The 16069-nt window shown below is 42.3% G+C and overlaps 3 protein-coding genes across 3 annotated transcripts; all 3 read left to right on the top strand.

The window, feature by feature from the left end:
* The first annotated feature begins 873 nt into the window (after positions 1 to 873).
* On the top strand, positions 874 to 3288 carry LOC131447911 (gap junction beta-4 protein-like). The gene is made up of 2 exons (XM_058620003.1): positions 874 to 2813; positions 2903 to 3288. The coding sequence occupies exons 1-2, from the start codon at positions 2278 to 2280 to the stop codon at positions 3186 to 3188; spliced, it is 822 nt and encodes a 273-aa protein (XP_058475986.1). The 5' UTR covers positions 874 to 2277; the 3' UTR covers positions 3189 to 3288.
* A 944-nt stretch (positions 3289 to 4232) lies between these two features.
* Positions 4233 to 5400, top strand: LOC131447490 (gap junction beta-3 protein-like). The gene is made up of 2 exons (XM_058619305.1): positions 4233 to 4332; positions 4473 to 5400. Exon 2 carries the CDS (start codon positions 4552 to 4554, stop codon positions 5281 to 5283), a length of 732 nt encoding a protein of 243 aa, XP_058475288.1. The 5' UTR covers positions 4233 to 4332; positions 4473 to 4551; the 3' UTR covers positions 5284 to 5400.
* A 1751-nt stretch (positions 5401 to 7151) lies between these two features.
* On the top strand, positions 7152 to 15590 carry LOC131447312 (keratinocyte-associated protein 3-like). Its single transcript, XM_058619017.1, has 6 exons — positions 7152 to 7289; positions 8185 to 8381; positions 9840 to 9899; positions 11396 to 11587; positions 13377 to 13523; positions 14642 to 15590. Exons 1-6 carry the CDS (start codon positions 7277 to 7279, stop codon positions 15065 to 15067), a joined length of 1035 nt encoding a protein of 344 aa, XP_058475000.1. The 5' UTR covers positions 7152 to 7276; the 3' UTR covers positions 15068 to 15590.
* Positions 15591 to 16069: the final 479 nt, after the last annotated feature.

The raw sequence follows: 16069 nt of genomic DNA, 5'->3' as shown, positions 1-16069 counted from the left end.
TAATTGTCACATGATATTGATGTTATAACAACATAATTAACCTTGCAAAAACATTAAAATCATTACCAAAAGAGGTTAAAAAAAACATGTCAAAAAATGTTGTGGTCCGAGAAAGCCTTGAAAAACACATTAAATCACTAGGACTGTTTGTTGGCAAGCTGGACAATGCTGATGTTTACACGTACTTAGGATACAATTACAAGTCAATTAAATGAGTTAGTAAGTCATGATTTATTATTGATAGTAGGTGATCTTTGTTGTTGACGACCGTAGAAGTAGCCACGTAGGCTACATGTGCTTTTATTTTGAAGGGCACAGGGAACAGCTGCAGATTCTAGCATGTAACTTAACCCTACAGTCTGTCCAGTCTGCCTCGGTTTACCAACTTACCTGAAACTTTGACCACAGAGGTGACACCACGTCAGATAAGCTACTATGTGCGAAACCCCTGCGGATAAACGCGGCACACACCGCTCGCGTGTAAAGGTTGACGGGTCTGGCAACCCGCTAGTTGCTAACGAGTTAGCTCCGTGGCTAGCGGAGTTAGCTGGTAGCTAGCACCGGATTGTCCCGCCGCAGGCACTCGGAGCTCCTTACCTCGCGTTGCCGAGGAGAGACCGCAGCCGCCGGCTGTGCGGAGAAGGGAAGGTGATGGAAAGTGTGGAGGAAAGTGTCGCTCCACTTTGACCCCGCTCAGTAAAGTAACTCCTCGGGCCGAAGCTGACGGTTCACGGACGAACAGAGAGGGTTAACGGTGCAGGGTCATATTGTCTTTCTGTTTCTATGCAGTAGAGGAATTGTGTATGTAAATGTCTCAATATATGACCCATTACCCCCGACACTAGTCAAGCCAGCAACAACTGAGACTGCGATTTCCGGCTATACTGTACCTACTGTAAAATCCCATTGCTCAAATTAAACACTTTAGACGCGCCACAATGAACACAAGGGTCACTTTTTGAGTTAGTTATGCAGAAACAACACCGACAGCACATGTACGTGTGTTTTTAGGCTGCTATGAAGGGAGTCTATGGGTTTTCAACAGTTATTTATTCTTTTATTTTGTCCGCTAAAGGAAATGATTTGACTAAATAGATGCGGCTTGACGCATTTCAGCTCGCCGTCACAGACAGTGATATTACAACACGTACCAGTCTAAACATGACGTCACACAAGTTCTCTCAGTGACTGCACTTACGTCAAATTAGGGCTGAACAATTCACTGAAACTTGATCATAATGCAGTAATATTTGTTAAACCCTCAATGTGTGTCAAATTACCTTTTCAGATTAAATTACTGCTCTGACATACATGCGTCATATTCTACTAAATGAAGAACATAATCTCACAGATCACAAATATTGCAGTCATTATTTTAAATGTTATTACCATTCTCTCTCATATCACTTTTCATTATCAGTAAAAATAATTGCAATCAGATACTCCAACTTTGGACACAAAAAAGTGACAATAATGTGACATTTGCTTTGATTTAAAGCTTATTTTCTGTAAAAGTGGTAACATTGACTGGTTTAGTTAATGCAATGTTACTCATAATAGCCTAGTTAATAATATTATATATGGTTGAATAAGGACAGCAAAGGAAATACTGTATGTGATATCTGTAAGATTCAATGTCTTTTGGAGAACTGTGACATGTATGAATGAGAATATAGACATCTTTTCAGTGGTGTAGTATAAAGTATAACTCAAAAATCTGATACCTCATTGTAATCGCTTAGTAACTCTGGTTTGATTGCCAGTTTCACAGTCAGCTACAGTCTCGTCCGAACTAAGGAACAAACAAAGGAATACTGGATTGTGTAGTGTCCTGGAGTCCCATCTGAGTGCTGGACAGTATGCTTAGATACGATATACAAAACAATACACAAATCATTTTATCAGTGACAAGTGGCACTTTGAGGTTACCAATTGTCTTTGCACTTACTGTCAAAACAAAGTCATTTTCATTCATTTAACCTGTAGAACCCTGAACATGTGTACACTGTAGTCATGTGAAGTAGCGTCTAGCTCTCTGTGGAGCTGGAGAATGAGTCTGTGTTTGCTTTCTCCAGTTTTACTCCCTCCCCTTTAACCTGTGCCAAGAAGGCAGCGGTAATAAGAACTATATTCAGGAGCCTTTGCTCAGATCAGTGAGTCCAAGCCGACTGTTATCCAGCTCTCAGCTGATATATTCTGCCTCATATTCTGGGGTGTTTATATATTTATATTTTTTCAATTCTTTGTGGGGTTCAGCCGAGTATCTGAGACAACATCATGAACTGGGGATTCCTCGAGGGTCTCCTTAGCGGGGTGAACAAGTACTCGACAGCATTAGGTCGTATCTGGCTGGCCATTGTTTTCATTTTCAGGCTTTTGGTTTTCCTGGTGGCCTGTGAGAAGGTATGGGGCGACGAGCAGAAGGACTTCGACTGCAACACCCGGCAGCCCGGTTGCTACAACGTCTGCTATGACCACTACTTCCCCGTGTCCCACACTCGCCTCTGGGCTCTCCAGTTGATCTTTGTCACCTGCCCGTCCCTCCTTGTCACTCTGCACGTGGCCTACAGAGAAGACCGCGAGCGCAAGCACCGGCTGAAGCACGGAGAAGACTGCACCCCTTTGTACCACAACACGGGCAAGAAGCGAGGGGGTCTCTGGTGGACCTACTTCCTCAGCCTGCTGTTCAAGGTAGCGGTGGACGCTGTGTTTGTCTTCCTTGTCTTCCACATCTATGAGGCCACGTTCTTCCCTCCAGTCATCAAATGTAGTGAAGACCCATGCCCGAATGTGGTGGACTGCTTCATTGCCAGGTAAGAACAGAAGACGTTCTGTGTTTCTTACCACTATGATTCTGCAATAACGCAGCACTCTCTCTAACGTTTGACCCCGTTTTCTCCAGGCCAACAGAGAAGAGGATTTTCACCATCTTCATGGTGGTGACCAGCTTTGTGTGCATCATCCTCACTCTCTGTGAGATCGTCTACCTGTGTGGGAAGAGGTTCTGGGAGTGTTGTGGAGGAGGGTCCCCCTCCGTGAGGGAAAACTCCTTCATGATGACCAGAACTCCTCTAAACGGGAAGGAATACTCGCTGCACAAGGAAGCTGCCCCCGAGACGGCCAAGATGTTTGACGGAAAATCGGAGAAAGCGAGCTCAGCCCCGGCGTACAGCATCGCTGTCTCCTGAGACGTTGACATGGCAGCAACTGCATGCATTCTTTTGTACAATGAATAAAGACAGATAACGATTGTACTGTGTTTTCTAAAATAAATGAGTATTTTGTGAATTTGCTGTTGTCCCATTTTTAATCCCTAAAAAAAAATGTGTAACCTAAACTGACCTGTGGATTATTTAGGTGTTTTGTGAAGACATGAATAGTTTTAATCTTCATAGAAACATGGGTGCATGTGTAGAGAGTAGATTGAATATGAACAACATGTTTTCAGAAGTTAGATTATATCTTCAAATATAATCATTAAAAACATGATCAACATGCGATGGGAGTAGCGTTATTGACAGAAGGTGATAAACTCACCACTCCTACACCACATTCAGACGACCTTAATGGTCATTAATAATCCTGCATTCCTGTCAGGACTGAACAAGTGCAGATTTGTAAAGCCTCGTATCATAAAACTGAGTGTACAGTGTGCTAACAAGGCAGTGCCTGTTGTACATTCTGATAAAAACGAATATTTTTGATTATCTGATGTTGGGACACTGGCTCCTCGTATCTCAGGTGTTCACTAATGGACCATTTGCACAAATAAATGTTAGGTGGTGGCCCTGATTAATCAAAGGAGCATATCTCCATGTCACAGTCACTTTGTGGCACTGATATGAAGTCACCTTAAGACGGGTCACCTTTGTTATTTGCACAGTGTCACACGTTATATAATTTTTTACTTGTACATGTCATTTAGCAGACGCTTTTATCCAAAGCAACTTACAAGGGAATTGAGTTGAACTTGCAACCATGAATTACTGGTCTTAACCACTGAGCCACCCCACCCCAATTCTCTGTTCACTCATTTAGGTGAAACTTGTTTTTGCTCCACAGCTGCTAACTTGGTTTCCTGAAGCTCTTGGCTTTGCTCAGTGTCACCTTGAAGATAAACTGATGATAACAAGAAGCTTCAGGGTTTGTCATAAGACGCTGGAGGTTCAGAGGGAAACTCTGGGCGGATGCCAAGAGTAGCCACACCTCCAGATTATGGTCAGGAGTAGATTCTTCTACTTGGTCAATATTGGAAAACCTCTGAAGGAGAGAAGTTGCCCCCGAGTCTAAGAGAGGACGCGATGGACTGAGGTGAAAATCACAACTCTTAAGGTAAAGTAGTTAAGATTCAAGAGAAGTCCGTGTGAATGGAGGTAGTTTGAGAGGCAATTTAAATAAATCTACATGGTTGATTTTAGATACATCTTTTGTTGTTGAACTAACTTTGCCTTCGTCTCTTTAATCTCCTCTAGTCCTGTGGTTTGTAACGTGTATAAAGACAGACCTCTCAACGTCTCACAGGTCAAAAAGACCTGAAACAAAGCTGAACTCATGGATTGGAAGTTTCTTCAGGGTCTTCTCAGTGGAGTCAACAAGTACTCCACTGCCTTTGGTCGAATCTGGCTCTCGGTGGTGTTCGTCTTCCGCGTGCTGGTCTACGTCGTGGCCGCTGAGCGCGTTTGGAGCGACGACCAGGGACACTTTGACTGCAACACCCGCCAGCCTGGCTGCACCAACATCTGCTACGATTACTTCTTCCCCATCTCTCACATTCGCCTGTGGGCCCTCCAGCTCATCTTCGTCACCTGCCCTTCGTTCATGGTGGTGTTGCACGTGGCCTACCGAGAAGAGCGGGAACGCAAGTACCGGCGGAAGCACGGCGAGGACTCTCGGCTGTTTGACAACCCCGGCCAAAAGCACGGCGGCCTCTGGTGGACGTATCTGATGAGCCTGTTCATCAAAACCACCTTTGAGATCCTGTTCCTCTACGTGCTCCACTACATCTACGATAGCTTCAAGCTGCCCAGGAGAGTCCAGTGTGACGTCAGTCCCTGTCCTAATTTAGTTGACTGCTTTGTTTCCCGGCCCACTGAGAAGACCGTCTTCACCTACTTCATGGTCGGGGCGTCTGTTGTGTGTGTTGTGCTCAACATTTGTGAGGTTTTGTATCTGATTGCGTCGCGAGTGGTGAATCTGAAACGTCGAGGCACCGCCTACACTTCATCGAAAAGGGTCCACCCTCGCGTGAACTGTGATGGCCGCCAGTCTACTTTTCCACCTTAGCTGTTAGACCCAGAGCAGAGAATCAAACTCTTTGTATTATGTCGCTACTTGATTAACTAGTGTGACTGAGTTGTTTGTCACTCCCTGGTTGTCATTAAAGTTCCACATTCAAAAACACTGTAAAAGAAAACGTGCATTTATTTTTCCATCCACTGCTGTTCAGTGATTATTGGGAGTTTGATCTCCCAAAATGAGTCTGCGGTGACCTTCCAGCTGTGAGGAAACAATGATAGCCACTGCATCACTGTGTGGCCATGAAGGTGCAACTTTATGATGTAAATAAGGAGCTCTAGTAGATGTGATACCAAGGTTATTATAGTTAATGAAACTTTACGAAAACTAATATTGAAAAAAACATTTTCCAATATTAAAAACATTGTTAAAAACAAAAACTAGAGTTTTTAAAAAAAAACAAAACAAAAAAAAACAGATAACCTACTGAAACTCAATTGTGTGTTTGAAAAACTAAACAAAATTATAGCGTAAATGTCTTTGGTCATTTAAATTGAAGGGTCTGCTCATGTATTTGTAACCATTGTCAACATAAGAAAAAGAGTATAAGCACTGAGAATAACATTTGTTTTTCTTGTATTAAATCACAGAAAATTTACTGGCGCCATTTCTCCACCTGGTGGCAGTAAAGACTTCAGAAAACAAGTCACTGATGTCACTGAATGAAACTGTGTAACAACAAAGTCTACTTTGAATTATCCTTTAATTTTTAATGCTGTACAGCTTCTGACCTGTTGTACATATTAATAACATTATAGTGTAAAATGGCAGGTAATCTGGTTTTACAGAAAAGGTTAAGAAAACAGTCTGAACCCTTATGTTATGCACAAATCTGCTCTTGTCACGATTTATATTGTATCTAAAAAGTGGGTGACCACATAGAAAGTTTTGGGAAACACTAGTTTTGTTTTGTTTTTAAGCACTAGTACATATATGTATTCAAATCTTTTTATTTAAACTGTAAGGCTTTTGAAAACAGTGAAACAAACAACGTGTATACAATCAACACTACAACACAATTTAGAAAATGTAGTTTGAAACACGTACAGTGACATAACTCACTAATTAAATTAAACAATAATGAAAAACTATAAACTATAAAAAATTATACTTAGATAAACAATAAAATTAATGAATCAATAAATAAGTTACTTCATCGGTGAATGCACATTTTGGATTTCATAATAGAAGCACTTCATTGGCTCAAATAAGCAAAACATTAATCATCAGGCCCAATTTAGTGTTCCTTAATATTACACCAAAAATATCATTATAATTTATAGCAGTAAAAGTCCTGGATTTTCTATCTAACCATTTCATGTTAGATAGAAACATGAACTGTTTCCAGAATAATTGGGTACGAGAGAATAAAACAAACTGTTTCTTTCAATATAACCTTTACAGAAAATACATGAATTAACCTTTATTTATATAAATTCGCTATCATTCATCATTATAATATAAGTGGATTTCTTTTGTTTTGGAAGCACTGTAGCTGCAGGTGGATGATGCACTTCCGTGTTAGCAGCACGTGCACCTGCGCTCCTAAAAGTTATCGTAAAGCCAAAAGATAACAGCCAGTTATCCGCTCTTAGTTTCAAAATAAAAGCATCAAAGCTTCCACGTTGTAAACGGTAATATTTAGGCCTAAGACTTTAGAGAAATAATGTCATTTCCTGACCAATGTTTCGTCATTTTATTAAAGTTTTAAGCTGTGTGGTTACACTATTATGATTTCCCCACAGCTCGTGTGTCATACAACGTCTTCTTAGAAGGTGATAGTTTATTTTGAAGTGTGTGAGCGGAAGTGCGTTTGTCACCTGTGTGTGTGTGTGTGTGTTTGTGTGTGTGAGAGTGGGAGTGAGAGAGTGACTGACAGGTTTATCAAGCTCGGAGGAGAACAACGAGGGGACGCGCAGGGAGAGAAAGTCCACGCTGAAGACTCGTCTGTGGACTTTAAACGGATGGTGACTTGACAGCCATGCCTGGCACAGGTAAGCGACTCACCTGAGGAGTTTATTTAATGTGTGAAACCCGTACATCTGTGTTTGTGTCAACGTTTGTTTGCTTGTTTGTTCGGGTGTGGTAGCGCGCGCTGAGGCTCGTGAGCCACCACTGTGGATGGTGATGAACTCTCGTTCTCCTAGATATCTTTTGGTTGCACATTTGGTTTCCAGGACGTTACTTTGTAACAACCTTCAGAGAATGTTCTCTAAAAGTTCCCAGAAAGTTCCCCTAATGTTACCTTCATACAACCTTCATACAACCTTTTTATAGAAAGTTCTCTTTTGGTTTCCAGAACGTTCTGGTTGCGGTGAAGTTCCCTGAAGGTTCCCCCCATACGTTCTCTTGTGGTTGAAAAAGTTTTCCTAACGTTCCTCTAACGTTAGTTTCTGGTTGCACATTTGGTTCCCAGAACATTACTTTGTCACAACCTTCATACAACCTTTAGAGAACGTTCTTTCTTTTGTTTGGAACCAGATACGATACGTGATACATGGTCCACGATACCAGTAATATCACGATACAATGATTCTGTGACGGTCGAGTCTTGTTTGCTGGATTGTTTTATCCCCCCCATTGTCGTCTTGTCTAAATATATGTAAAAAAACATGTATGTATGTGTCAGATCTCGACAATACTCTGGATTTCTCTGGTGTTTGGGAGTTTGCTTTATTTTTCAAGGCAACAGTTGTTTCCAGTATGTTTTTTTTTAACTTCAGTTTGTCCAGTTTGCGGCGCCTGTCCTGTAGTTATGTGCTCAGCAGCTAATCATTAATGCAGGTGACATCTTTGTGACCGCACTGTTGTGCATCTCTGATCAATACAACGTAACCACCTACAGCTTTTAACACTCGCTTCTTCTCCTCTTCCTCCTGCTCCCATCAGGAGTGTGTTGTTCCAGGCTGGAGGAGCCGAAGGCCCTGATGAAGATGGGCCTGTGCATGGTCCTCATCGGCCACGTCAACTTCCTGTTGGGAGCTCTGGTGCACGGCGTGGTGCTCAGACACATCAACCTCCACAAGCAGGCGCGAGCCATGGAGTACGCCATCTCCAACGTAGTGGCTCTCACCTCTGGCCTGGTGGTGAGTCTGTGACGACACTATCGTCAGTCTGTGTCTGCACAAGAATTCCTAGAATGAAAGCAATGCAGAGCACACGTCGAGAAGACTTTGTATCTCCATACTTTTTACAATGGAGTGATTTGATAAGATTCAGTGCAATGTTCACATTCATTTAGAATTAAAATTAGAATCACTGTTTACCTGTCATAAAACACCAGAGACTCGTGTTTGATTTGTGTTTGTTTGTTTTCAGATGTATGAATGTGACAAACGTAGTGTTTGCTTAGACACAATGAGAACAAACATTTCTGAAGGGAATTTGACACACGCGCGTGTCCAGGTGCTGCAGTTATGGTGCAGATTTGAATTATATAAAATAAATAAATAGTGTGGTCTAGAGCTGAAACAATTAAACGATGATTCCATTATTAATCGATTACCAAATTAATCGACAACTATTTTGATAATCGATAATCGGTTTGAAGCTTTTTTCATGATTAAAACAAGATTTCTGATTGTTTAAGCTTCTTAAATGTGAGCATTTTCTTCATTTCTTTACTCTGGATAACAAAGAAATCATTAAATGTTAATCATTTTGGTTTGTGGACCATTTGAGAACATCATCATTTCCAGGTTTGACAAACACCGATCAACATTATTTAAGGTTTTCTGACATTTTATGGACCAAACGATTAATCGAGAAGTCAGATTAATCGATTATGAAAATAATCGTTAGTTGCGTAGTTCTAGTTTGGTCCAGAAAATGTCCGAAAATGTTGAAAAATTTTGTTTTTCAAACCTGGAAATGATTAAATAAAGACATTTTTGATAAAACCAAAAATGTTCACTTTTAATGATTTCTTTGTGACATGGAGCAAAGAAACCGGAACATATTCACATTTAAGAAACTGAAAAAGCTGATTTAATAATGAAAAAACCCTCAAACTGATTAACTGAGCATCGAAATAGTTGACGATGAATTTAGCAAGTGTTTAATAATCGATTGTTGGAGTAAATCTTTCCTCTTATCCTAATATATAAACCTCAGAAGAAACATTTGCTCTTGTATTAAAATATTATTGGACATAGATCTGTGTGTCAGCTCAGTGATCACTTTTGCTTTGTTAAACTAACAAATTAATATAAATGAATCTCTTTTTGGCTTTTTAACCGAATGATAATTTGTACTGGTTCATATTTAAACCCCTAAAAAGCTATATTTTTTTTATGTGTGTGTGTGTGAAAGTGATTCTTGTATAGTGATATCTATATTTGTATTTCAAAGTGAGTGTGAAGTTAAAGCTTCTTCTCCATCATGACTCGACAAAAACTACTTTGAGAAACCACACAGGGACATATTTGAGGTGCTTGTGATGATAGCGCAGCAGCTGTTGACAGAAGCGTGACTTTCTTTGAATTCTCTTTTTGTTAGGTGTGTATTTTATCCTCTCTCAGCTGCGTTTGTCTTTGTCTCTGCAGGGAATAGTGGTGGGCATCGTGGCTATTGTTCTGTCTAAAAACAAGAGGAGCAGAATTCTGGTCGGTATCACTTGTGTTTTCCTGAAAGTTAATTTGAATGTTGTGAACGTGTGATTTTGCCGATCCCCTCCCGACTCTCTTATATGACATATGTTTATAATCTGTTTACCTGCACAGGCTCTTGTTTCCAGCTACCTTACACTTTTCATTAAAACCCTCCGGTCCCTCCCTGCCTCCCTCATAGCTGTCATACAGCATGACTTTTCCTCTGTTTATTCAGTCAGCTGTCACCTTTCTCAGACAAGACTGACGAGGCAGCGATCTGAATAAAGTAAAAAAACCTGCCACCAGAAACCACTCCCAGTTTGGCTTTTGTTGCAGCGAGCAGCTGAGGATCTGGCCGGGCAGGGCAGGGCAGGGCAGACAGGCTGCAGGTTCCCTCCTCCTCTGTCTCTTTGTCATTTATTTCATGCTTCATATGAGATGAATAATGTAATCTCAACACTCCTCTTTTTTATTATTATTATACTTAATAGTGTTGGGCTGGAGCTGCTGATCTCTGGGGAAACTTGTCTTTTTTGCGCTTATCAGGTTTCGATTTAAATGCCCAATGGTCATGACAAGGCGACTAACCCGTGTAGACTCTGTGTGCCCACGCTCTCTCGCCTTCTGTAAACTCCATAAACAATAGCTTTAATGTTTTTTTATCGTGAATCACAATCATGCGTCACTGATAGCTTTCAGATGTGGAGGCTTTGAGTTTAGTTGAGGTTCAGTTAAAGTCACTCAGACTCAGCTCAGAGTCCCACTGCATCATGAAGAGAGGACACATTTAAATAGTTATAGTAAATAATTTTTAACGTTTAGGTGTAAGAGTTAGTGACATCTCATGGTGACTCCTCCTCCTCCTCCTCTTCCTCCTTGGCTCACTCCTTCCTTTCAAAAAGGTGAGAAAGAACTCCATAAAGCAAGGCCCTTACCTGAAGTTCATATAAAAGGCTTATTGTAAGGCTGCATAAACTAATGATTTGTATTATAAAGTTGATTATTTACACATACATACAAGTACACTTACAGTACAGGGAGTATATTCAGTATCTGCCAATAAATTCTCCTTTATGTTAGGAGATGGACCTTTATAAGATAAATAATTATCTATAAACCAAACAGTTAAGTAGTTTTTTTTAAAATCTGGATTTAAAATGTAGAAAAAGTTCATCAGTTTAGTGTATGTGGGATTAATCAAAGAATTGTTCAACACAACTTTTCTAGAGCTTTAAATGTCTTATTTTGTGTGACCAACATGAGAATAATAAAGTATTTATCAGACTTGTTGCTGGTTTGTTTTTATGGAGACTTTGAAGCATAAGTGAGTAGATATTAGCCTGCACTTTAACATGTTTTGAAGCTTGACAGTGAGACATTTACAGTTGTTGTTTTTAAAGCCTCAGAAGGAAACCTGGATGATAAGGGAAACGACTTCTATGTGTCCTAGTAATGGAGTTGCATGGTGCAATAATCCCCATTTCCTCATGAATGAATCTTCTCTGTCGCAGACGTGGACGCTTTTCATCGTCAGTTTGGTCGCGTCGCTCGTGGCGGCAGCTTCAGCCATTGGACTCAGCGTGTCTGTGGTGAGGGCCATCATGCACGGTGGGCGGAGCCTCCTGACTCACTGCCGCTTCCCCGACGCCATTGGCTACTCCAGCATCACCAACGAGTGTCCTTTTGACCCCACACGTATCTATGTGAGTGTAACGGGGGCAAAAACATGACAAACGTGTGCTAACGTTGATGCATTCTGCAGCAAACACTGTGTGTGTGTGTCTGTCTGTGTACAGTGTGTGTGTGTGTACAGTGTGTACAGTGTGAGGAAAGGTGGAACTTGAGCTCTGTGTGTGTCTCTTTTGATTCGATGTGACCACAAGCACAATGACCTTTGTAAATCAAACAGTTTCAGGGAGGAGGTTCCAGGGATTTGGGATCTCACAGAAACGTGACTTCAGAATATAAACAGACATGTCGGCAGCGTCGGTTAATTTTGTGTGTGTGTGTGTTTAATTAATTATCAAAGTAGTTGTCCATTAATTAAGTAATCGATTAATAATCGATTAATTGTTTCCTCTCTACGATTTCAAAGACTCGTCGGATGGCGTTAAATAGTGTCTGTGAACCTCTCACACAAGTTAAGGGGATCATTTGGCCACTTAATCTGTTCAAATCAGCCTAAAATGGGAAGATGCCCACGATTGTTGGGTCACAGGTCACAAGTGTGGGGCCGACTTTAGTCGCTCACTCAGCCACACTCACTCTGACTGCAGCACACAGGCACAAATGCTGCCACGACCCTGTCTGTCTGTCTGTCTGTCTGTCTGCCTGCCTGTCTGTCTGTCTGTCTGTCTGTCTGTCTGTCTGTCTGTCTGTCTGTCTGTCCGTCCGTCCCCTTCAGGCTCCGTCATGCTTCAGTGTGCCGTCAGCCTCACATCAGCACCACTCTGGCACTTCAGCACACACAGCACACGTCAATGACAGTTTGTCAATGACGTGGTCTTTGTCACGAGAGGTTAATGACGGTGGACACACGCAGTGTAGATTCTGAGTTATACCAGACTTTACTCAGACTGTCCCGTAATAGACGAACATGGGACATTTCTGGTTTTCATTTTTCAGTTTTGCTCACTGCCCAGAAAAATGTGCTGTATCACACGTGAGCGTCAGCGATGAACCGTCCTGGACTTACTCACAAATATTAATCATGAATTATTATTATTATTATTATTTCAGTGTCTTAGATTGTTTACAGTGTTGAAAGTGGAAGGGCGCCAGTGCCACTTTCAAGCTGCTAGTTCCGACCAGGCCAAGGAGAAAACCTGATCGCGACTCCCTTATCCCAACTCCCCAAAAAACCACCAGCAACACACTAAACAAACCATTTAAAGGTGTATTTTAAAACAAGTTAAACTGTGAGTGGTTCGAGGACGTCCACTGCAGCAGGGAGGATCAGGCCTCTGATCAGGCCTCTGATTCCGGAACCTCCTGAGCACGACCAGGATCCACCTAGACTCTCACCCTCAAATGCATATGAACACAAAGGTCGAGCAGAATATCACAGAACCAGACAGAGCGACTGAGCCTTTCTGTCACGTCTGCACCTGATATGTAGCGATCACTGCACAAGCACCACCTGTTGCCTGTGGGTTTCCATCACTCGTCATCGATGCTCGCTTCAAGTGAGTTTCATGCCACTGCTGCAGCTCCTGCATCGTCTCAGGATCTTTGGAGCTTCAGTGAAATTCTTTGCCTCTTTCTCACCGCGGGGTTCCCACAGCGATCAAAGGCAGCTCTGGTGTTTTTTTTCTTCACTTTTACTCTGACACACGCTGCTCGCCGTGTTCCCATGGTTTGCTGCTTGTTTATTGCATCACTACAGAAGAATATGGTTGTGTGTGGCATCATTACCCACACTAGCCTTAAATTGTGTTTTGGATGGTTCAGCTGGTGACTGGTGACTAACTGCGTCTCTCTCTCCCTCCTCAGAGCACCACTCTGATCCTGTGGCTGCCTCTGATCGTGACCTGCGTTGTCCAGATGGTGTTTTGTGCCCAGTGCTTTGTTGTGTGTGTCAGATTCCTCGGTCTGTCCCGCTGCACTAACAGGAAAACACCCAAAGACTACGGCAGAGCGGTGAGACACTGAGCGGCTGCACCAGGCTGCTTTTAAAATCTTCTGTTTTTTTTATTATTATTATTATTATTATTATTATTATTATGCCTCTGGTTTCAGTGAACAGAAATGATGTAACATGACTTTTATATGCTTAACACGGGCGAGTCGAACTGAGCGGGAGAATTCACTTTGTTGTGTTTACAGTCAAACTTGTCTCCGTTTACCAGCACAATGTTGCTGTTGCGTCCGTCGGTCTCGACATAAAAAGAGATCAAACGCCTGCGTCGAACCACTTCTCAACAAACATCGACATTTAGCTCGGTGGTAGAGCGAGTCCTCTTTCAACTTCAAAGTTGTCGGTTGGGCTAACCTACATGCCGATGGTGTCCTTGGGCAAGACACTGAATGAAAGATGAGCGATAGATTGCTTTAAATCGTCATCACGTTACATAAATGCAAAAGCAGAAGTAAACAACAGTAGCTGCGTGGTGGATTTAGCTTCTACAAGCTCTCCTTCTGTGCTGTTCTGGAATTCAGGGGACGCCCAACTCGCCACCAGACATTTTGTCTTTTCAGGAGACCACCATAAAATAAATGGTCAGTTATTTACATTTCTTCACTTAAAGTTGTCTCGAACTTGATCCAACTGTGTGACTTGTTTGTTCACAATCAGCTGTTTATCACAGATCACCTGATGCTATTTTATTCTTCTTCATTCCCTCACATTCAAACCAGTAGAAGCTCCGTCTCAATTGATCTCTATGAGATAGCACGCGATATACGGTTTTGAGCGAGAAGATAAATGCAGCAAAAACGCCACTTCCAGGGAAGCTCGGTGTCTCTGGAAGTCAACGGAGCAGTGGGCGGGGCCCCGTGATGGTTTGGAGGAAGTATGAACCACTTTTTGGCCGAAATATACACAAGAGGCTTTTCCGTCTCAGTCTCGTGTAGTTTGTGAGTGAAGTCTAGAAACAAGTGTCAGCTGGTTTTGTGTAATTAGCTTGTCGATATAGTCTATTTATATTTGTACATTTTTTTTATACACTGTAAATAAACACTGTAGCATTTCCTTCTTTCAGATTTACATTATCATCGTGTTTCCTTAAAACACTTAAGTATTGTCTGTTTTTACGTAGATCAACGTGGTCCGGCCTATTGAGAGCGCCGCCCCCTCTCGCTATTCTGAACCGCCGAGACGCAGCAACGCACCTCCGACACGCTACACTGAACCCCCGCAACGAAGCGCCGTGCCTCTGAGGCAGCAGCAGCAGCAGCAGCAGCAGCAGCAGCAGCAGCAGCAACAGCAACAACAGCAACAGCAGAGACCTCTTCCCCCTCCACAGCATCCTCCACGTCTGTACCAGAGCCTTCCGCCCGCCGAGAGACGGCCTCTTCACCCGCCGCACAGGGAGAGGTCCGGCAGAGACTCCGGCAGAGACTCGAGGTCCGGCAGAGACTCGAGGTCCGGCAGAGACTCGAGGCCCAGCAGCCAGCAGAGTGCACCAGAGCAACATCAGCTGCTGGAGAGAGGTACGCTGGAGAGGTCCAGCTTCTGGATTTAACCGGAGCGTCTGAAGGACAACAGCTGTCACCCACAACCATGTTTCTGTCAGTGCCTCGTGGTGAAGTAGAGCTGAGTTTGAACCGGATGTATAAGATTTACAGTGTGTGTGTGTGTGTGAAAGCAGTGATGTGAATGTGTGCGTGTGTGTCTGTTTTTGTGGTTTCGTGCTCACATTTTTCATATTTAGACAGAAAGTTGAGGCAAATCCTCTAGCTGTTGATTGAGTAAAAAGCTTTTTGAGTAATTGGCTGTAGTTAGGCCCTGGTTTATTTGATTGCTGATGATTGCTATTTGATTGAACCTAATTACCTAATTGTTCAGTAGTTATGTGCCGTAGATATGAAAGTGTTACCACAACAGCACAGAGTCCACGTGAGGATTGTTTTTTTTTCTCCTCTGAACCTCGCGTTTGCATTTTCTTAAGTGTGTTTGTCGTCTAGTTTCACGTGAAACTAGTGCTGCAAGATTTTGTATTTATTGCCAAAGTAAATAAAAGTTTTTAATCAAAAAGTGAAACCAAAGTGTAAGTGAGGAAAAAATAATAATTTTCAATGGTGACCTAACAGGTATGACTGGTTACACACACACACACACACACACACACACTGACAGGTGACTACAAACACGCTCTACCACGTCGTGCCAGGTGTACAGTATGTTGATCGCACCTCGTGTGAGTCTTGAGAAACTGGAAAAATATCGGGTTTGACAGCAGTGATGTCAGACGTCGGCCGAAATGCTTAACATACACATCACCGACGAGCAGAAATGAGGACACAGTCCACACGGTGCAGCTTTGAAACACATATATTTCAATTTCAGATCCAACAGAACAAACATGACATCCTCACGTGAGGTTTTCATGCAACAGAAAAACGGGAAAGGAAAGGGAAAGAGGTCAGGGAGGAAAAGAAGGGAAGAAACGGTCGTATTTATCCAACAGAACAGACCAGGTCATCAGAGGCAGTGAGAATAGAAAAGGGTTCAGCTGTAGTAAATC

Source organism: Solea solea, chromosome 20 (assembly GCF_958295425.1).
Source record: "Solea solea chromosome 20, fSolSol10.1, whole genome shotgun sequence".
NCBI classification, from domain to species: Eukaryota; Metazoa; Chordata; class Actinopteri; order Pleuronectiformes; family Soleidae; genus Solea; species Solea solea.
Note: the sequence above shows the minus strand (reverse complement) of the source record. Positions and strands in the feature narration are given on the sequence as shown.

Excerpts from the sequence above, each read along its gene's own strand:
- LOC131447911 (XM_058620003.1), top strand. The coding sequence starts at position 2,278 with ATGAACTGGGGATTCCTCGAGGGTCTCCTTAGCGGGGTGAACAAGTAC. Across the intron at positions 2,814-2,902 it reads GTGGACTGCTTCATTGCCAG|GCCAACAGAGAAGAGGATTT; the intron begins GTAAGAACAGAA and ends CGTTTTCTCCAG.
- LOC131447490 (XM_058619305.1), top strand. The coding sequence starts at position 4,552 with ATGGATTGGAAGTTTCTTCAGGGTCTTCTCAGTGGAGTCAACAAGTAC.
- LOC131447312 (XM_058619017.1), top strand. Across the intron at positions 8,382-9,839 it reads CTCTCACCTCTGGCCTGGTG|GGAATAGTGGTGGGCATCGT; the intron begins GTGAGTCTGTGA and ends TTGTCTCTGCAG. Across the intron at positions 9,900-11,395 it reads ACAAGAGGAGCAGAATTCTG|ACGTGGACGCTTTTCATCGT; the intron begins GTCGGTATCACT and ends TCTCTGTCGCAG.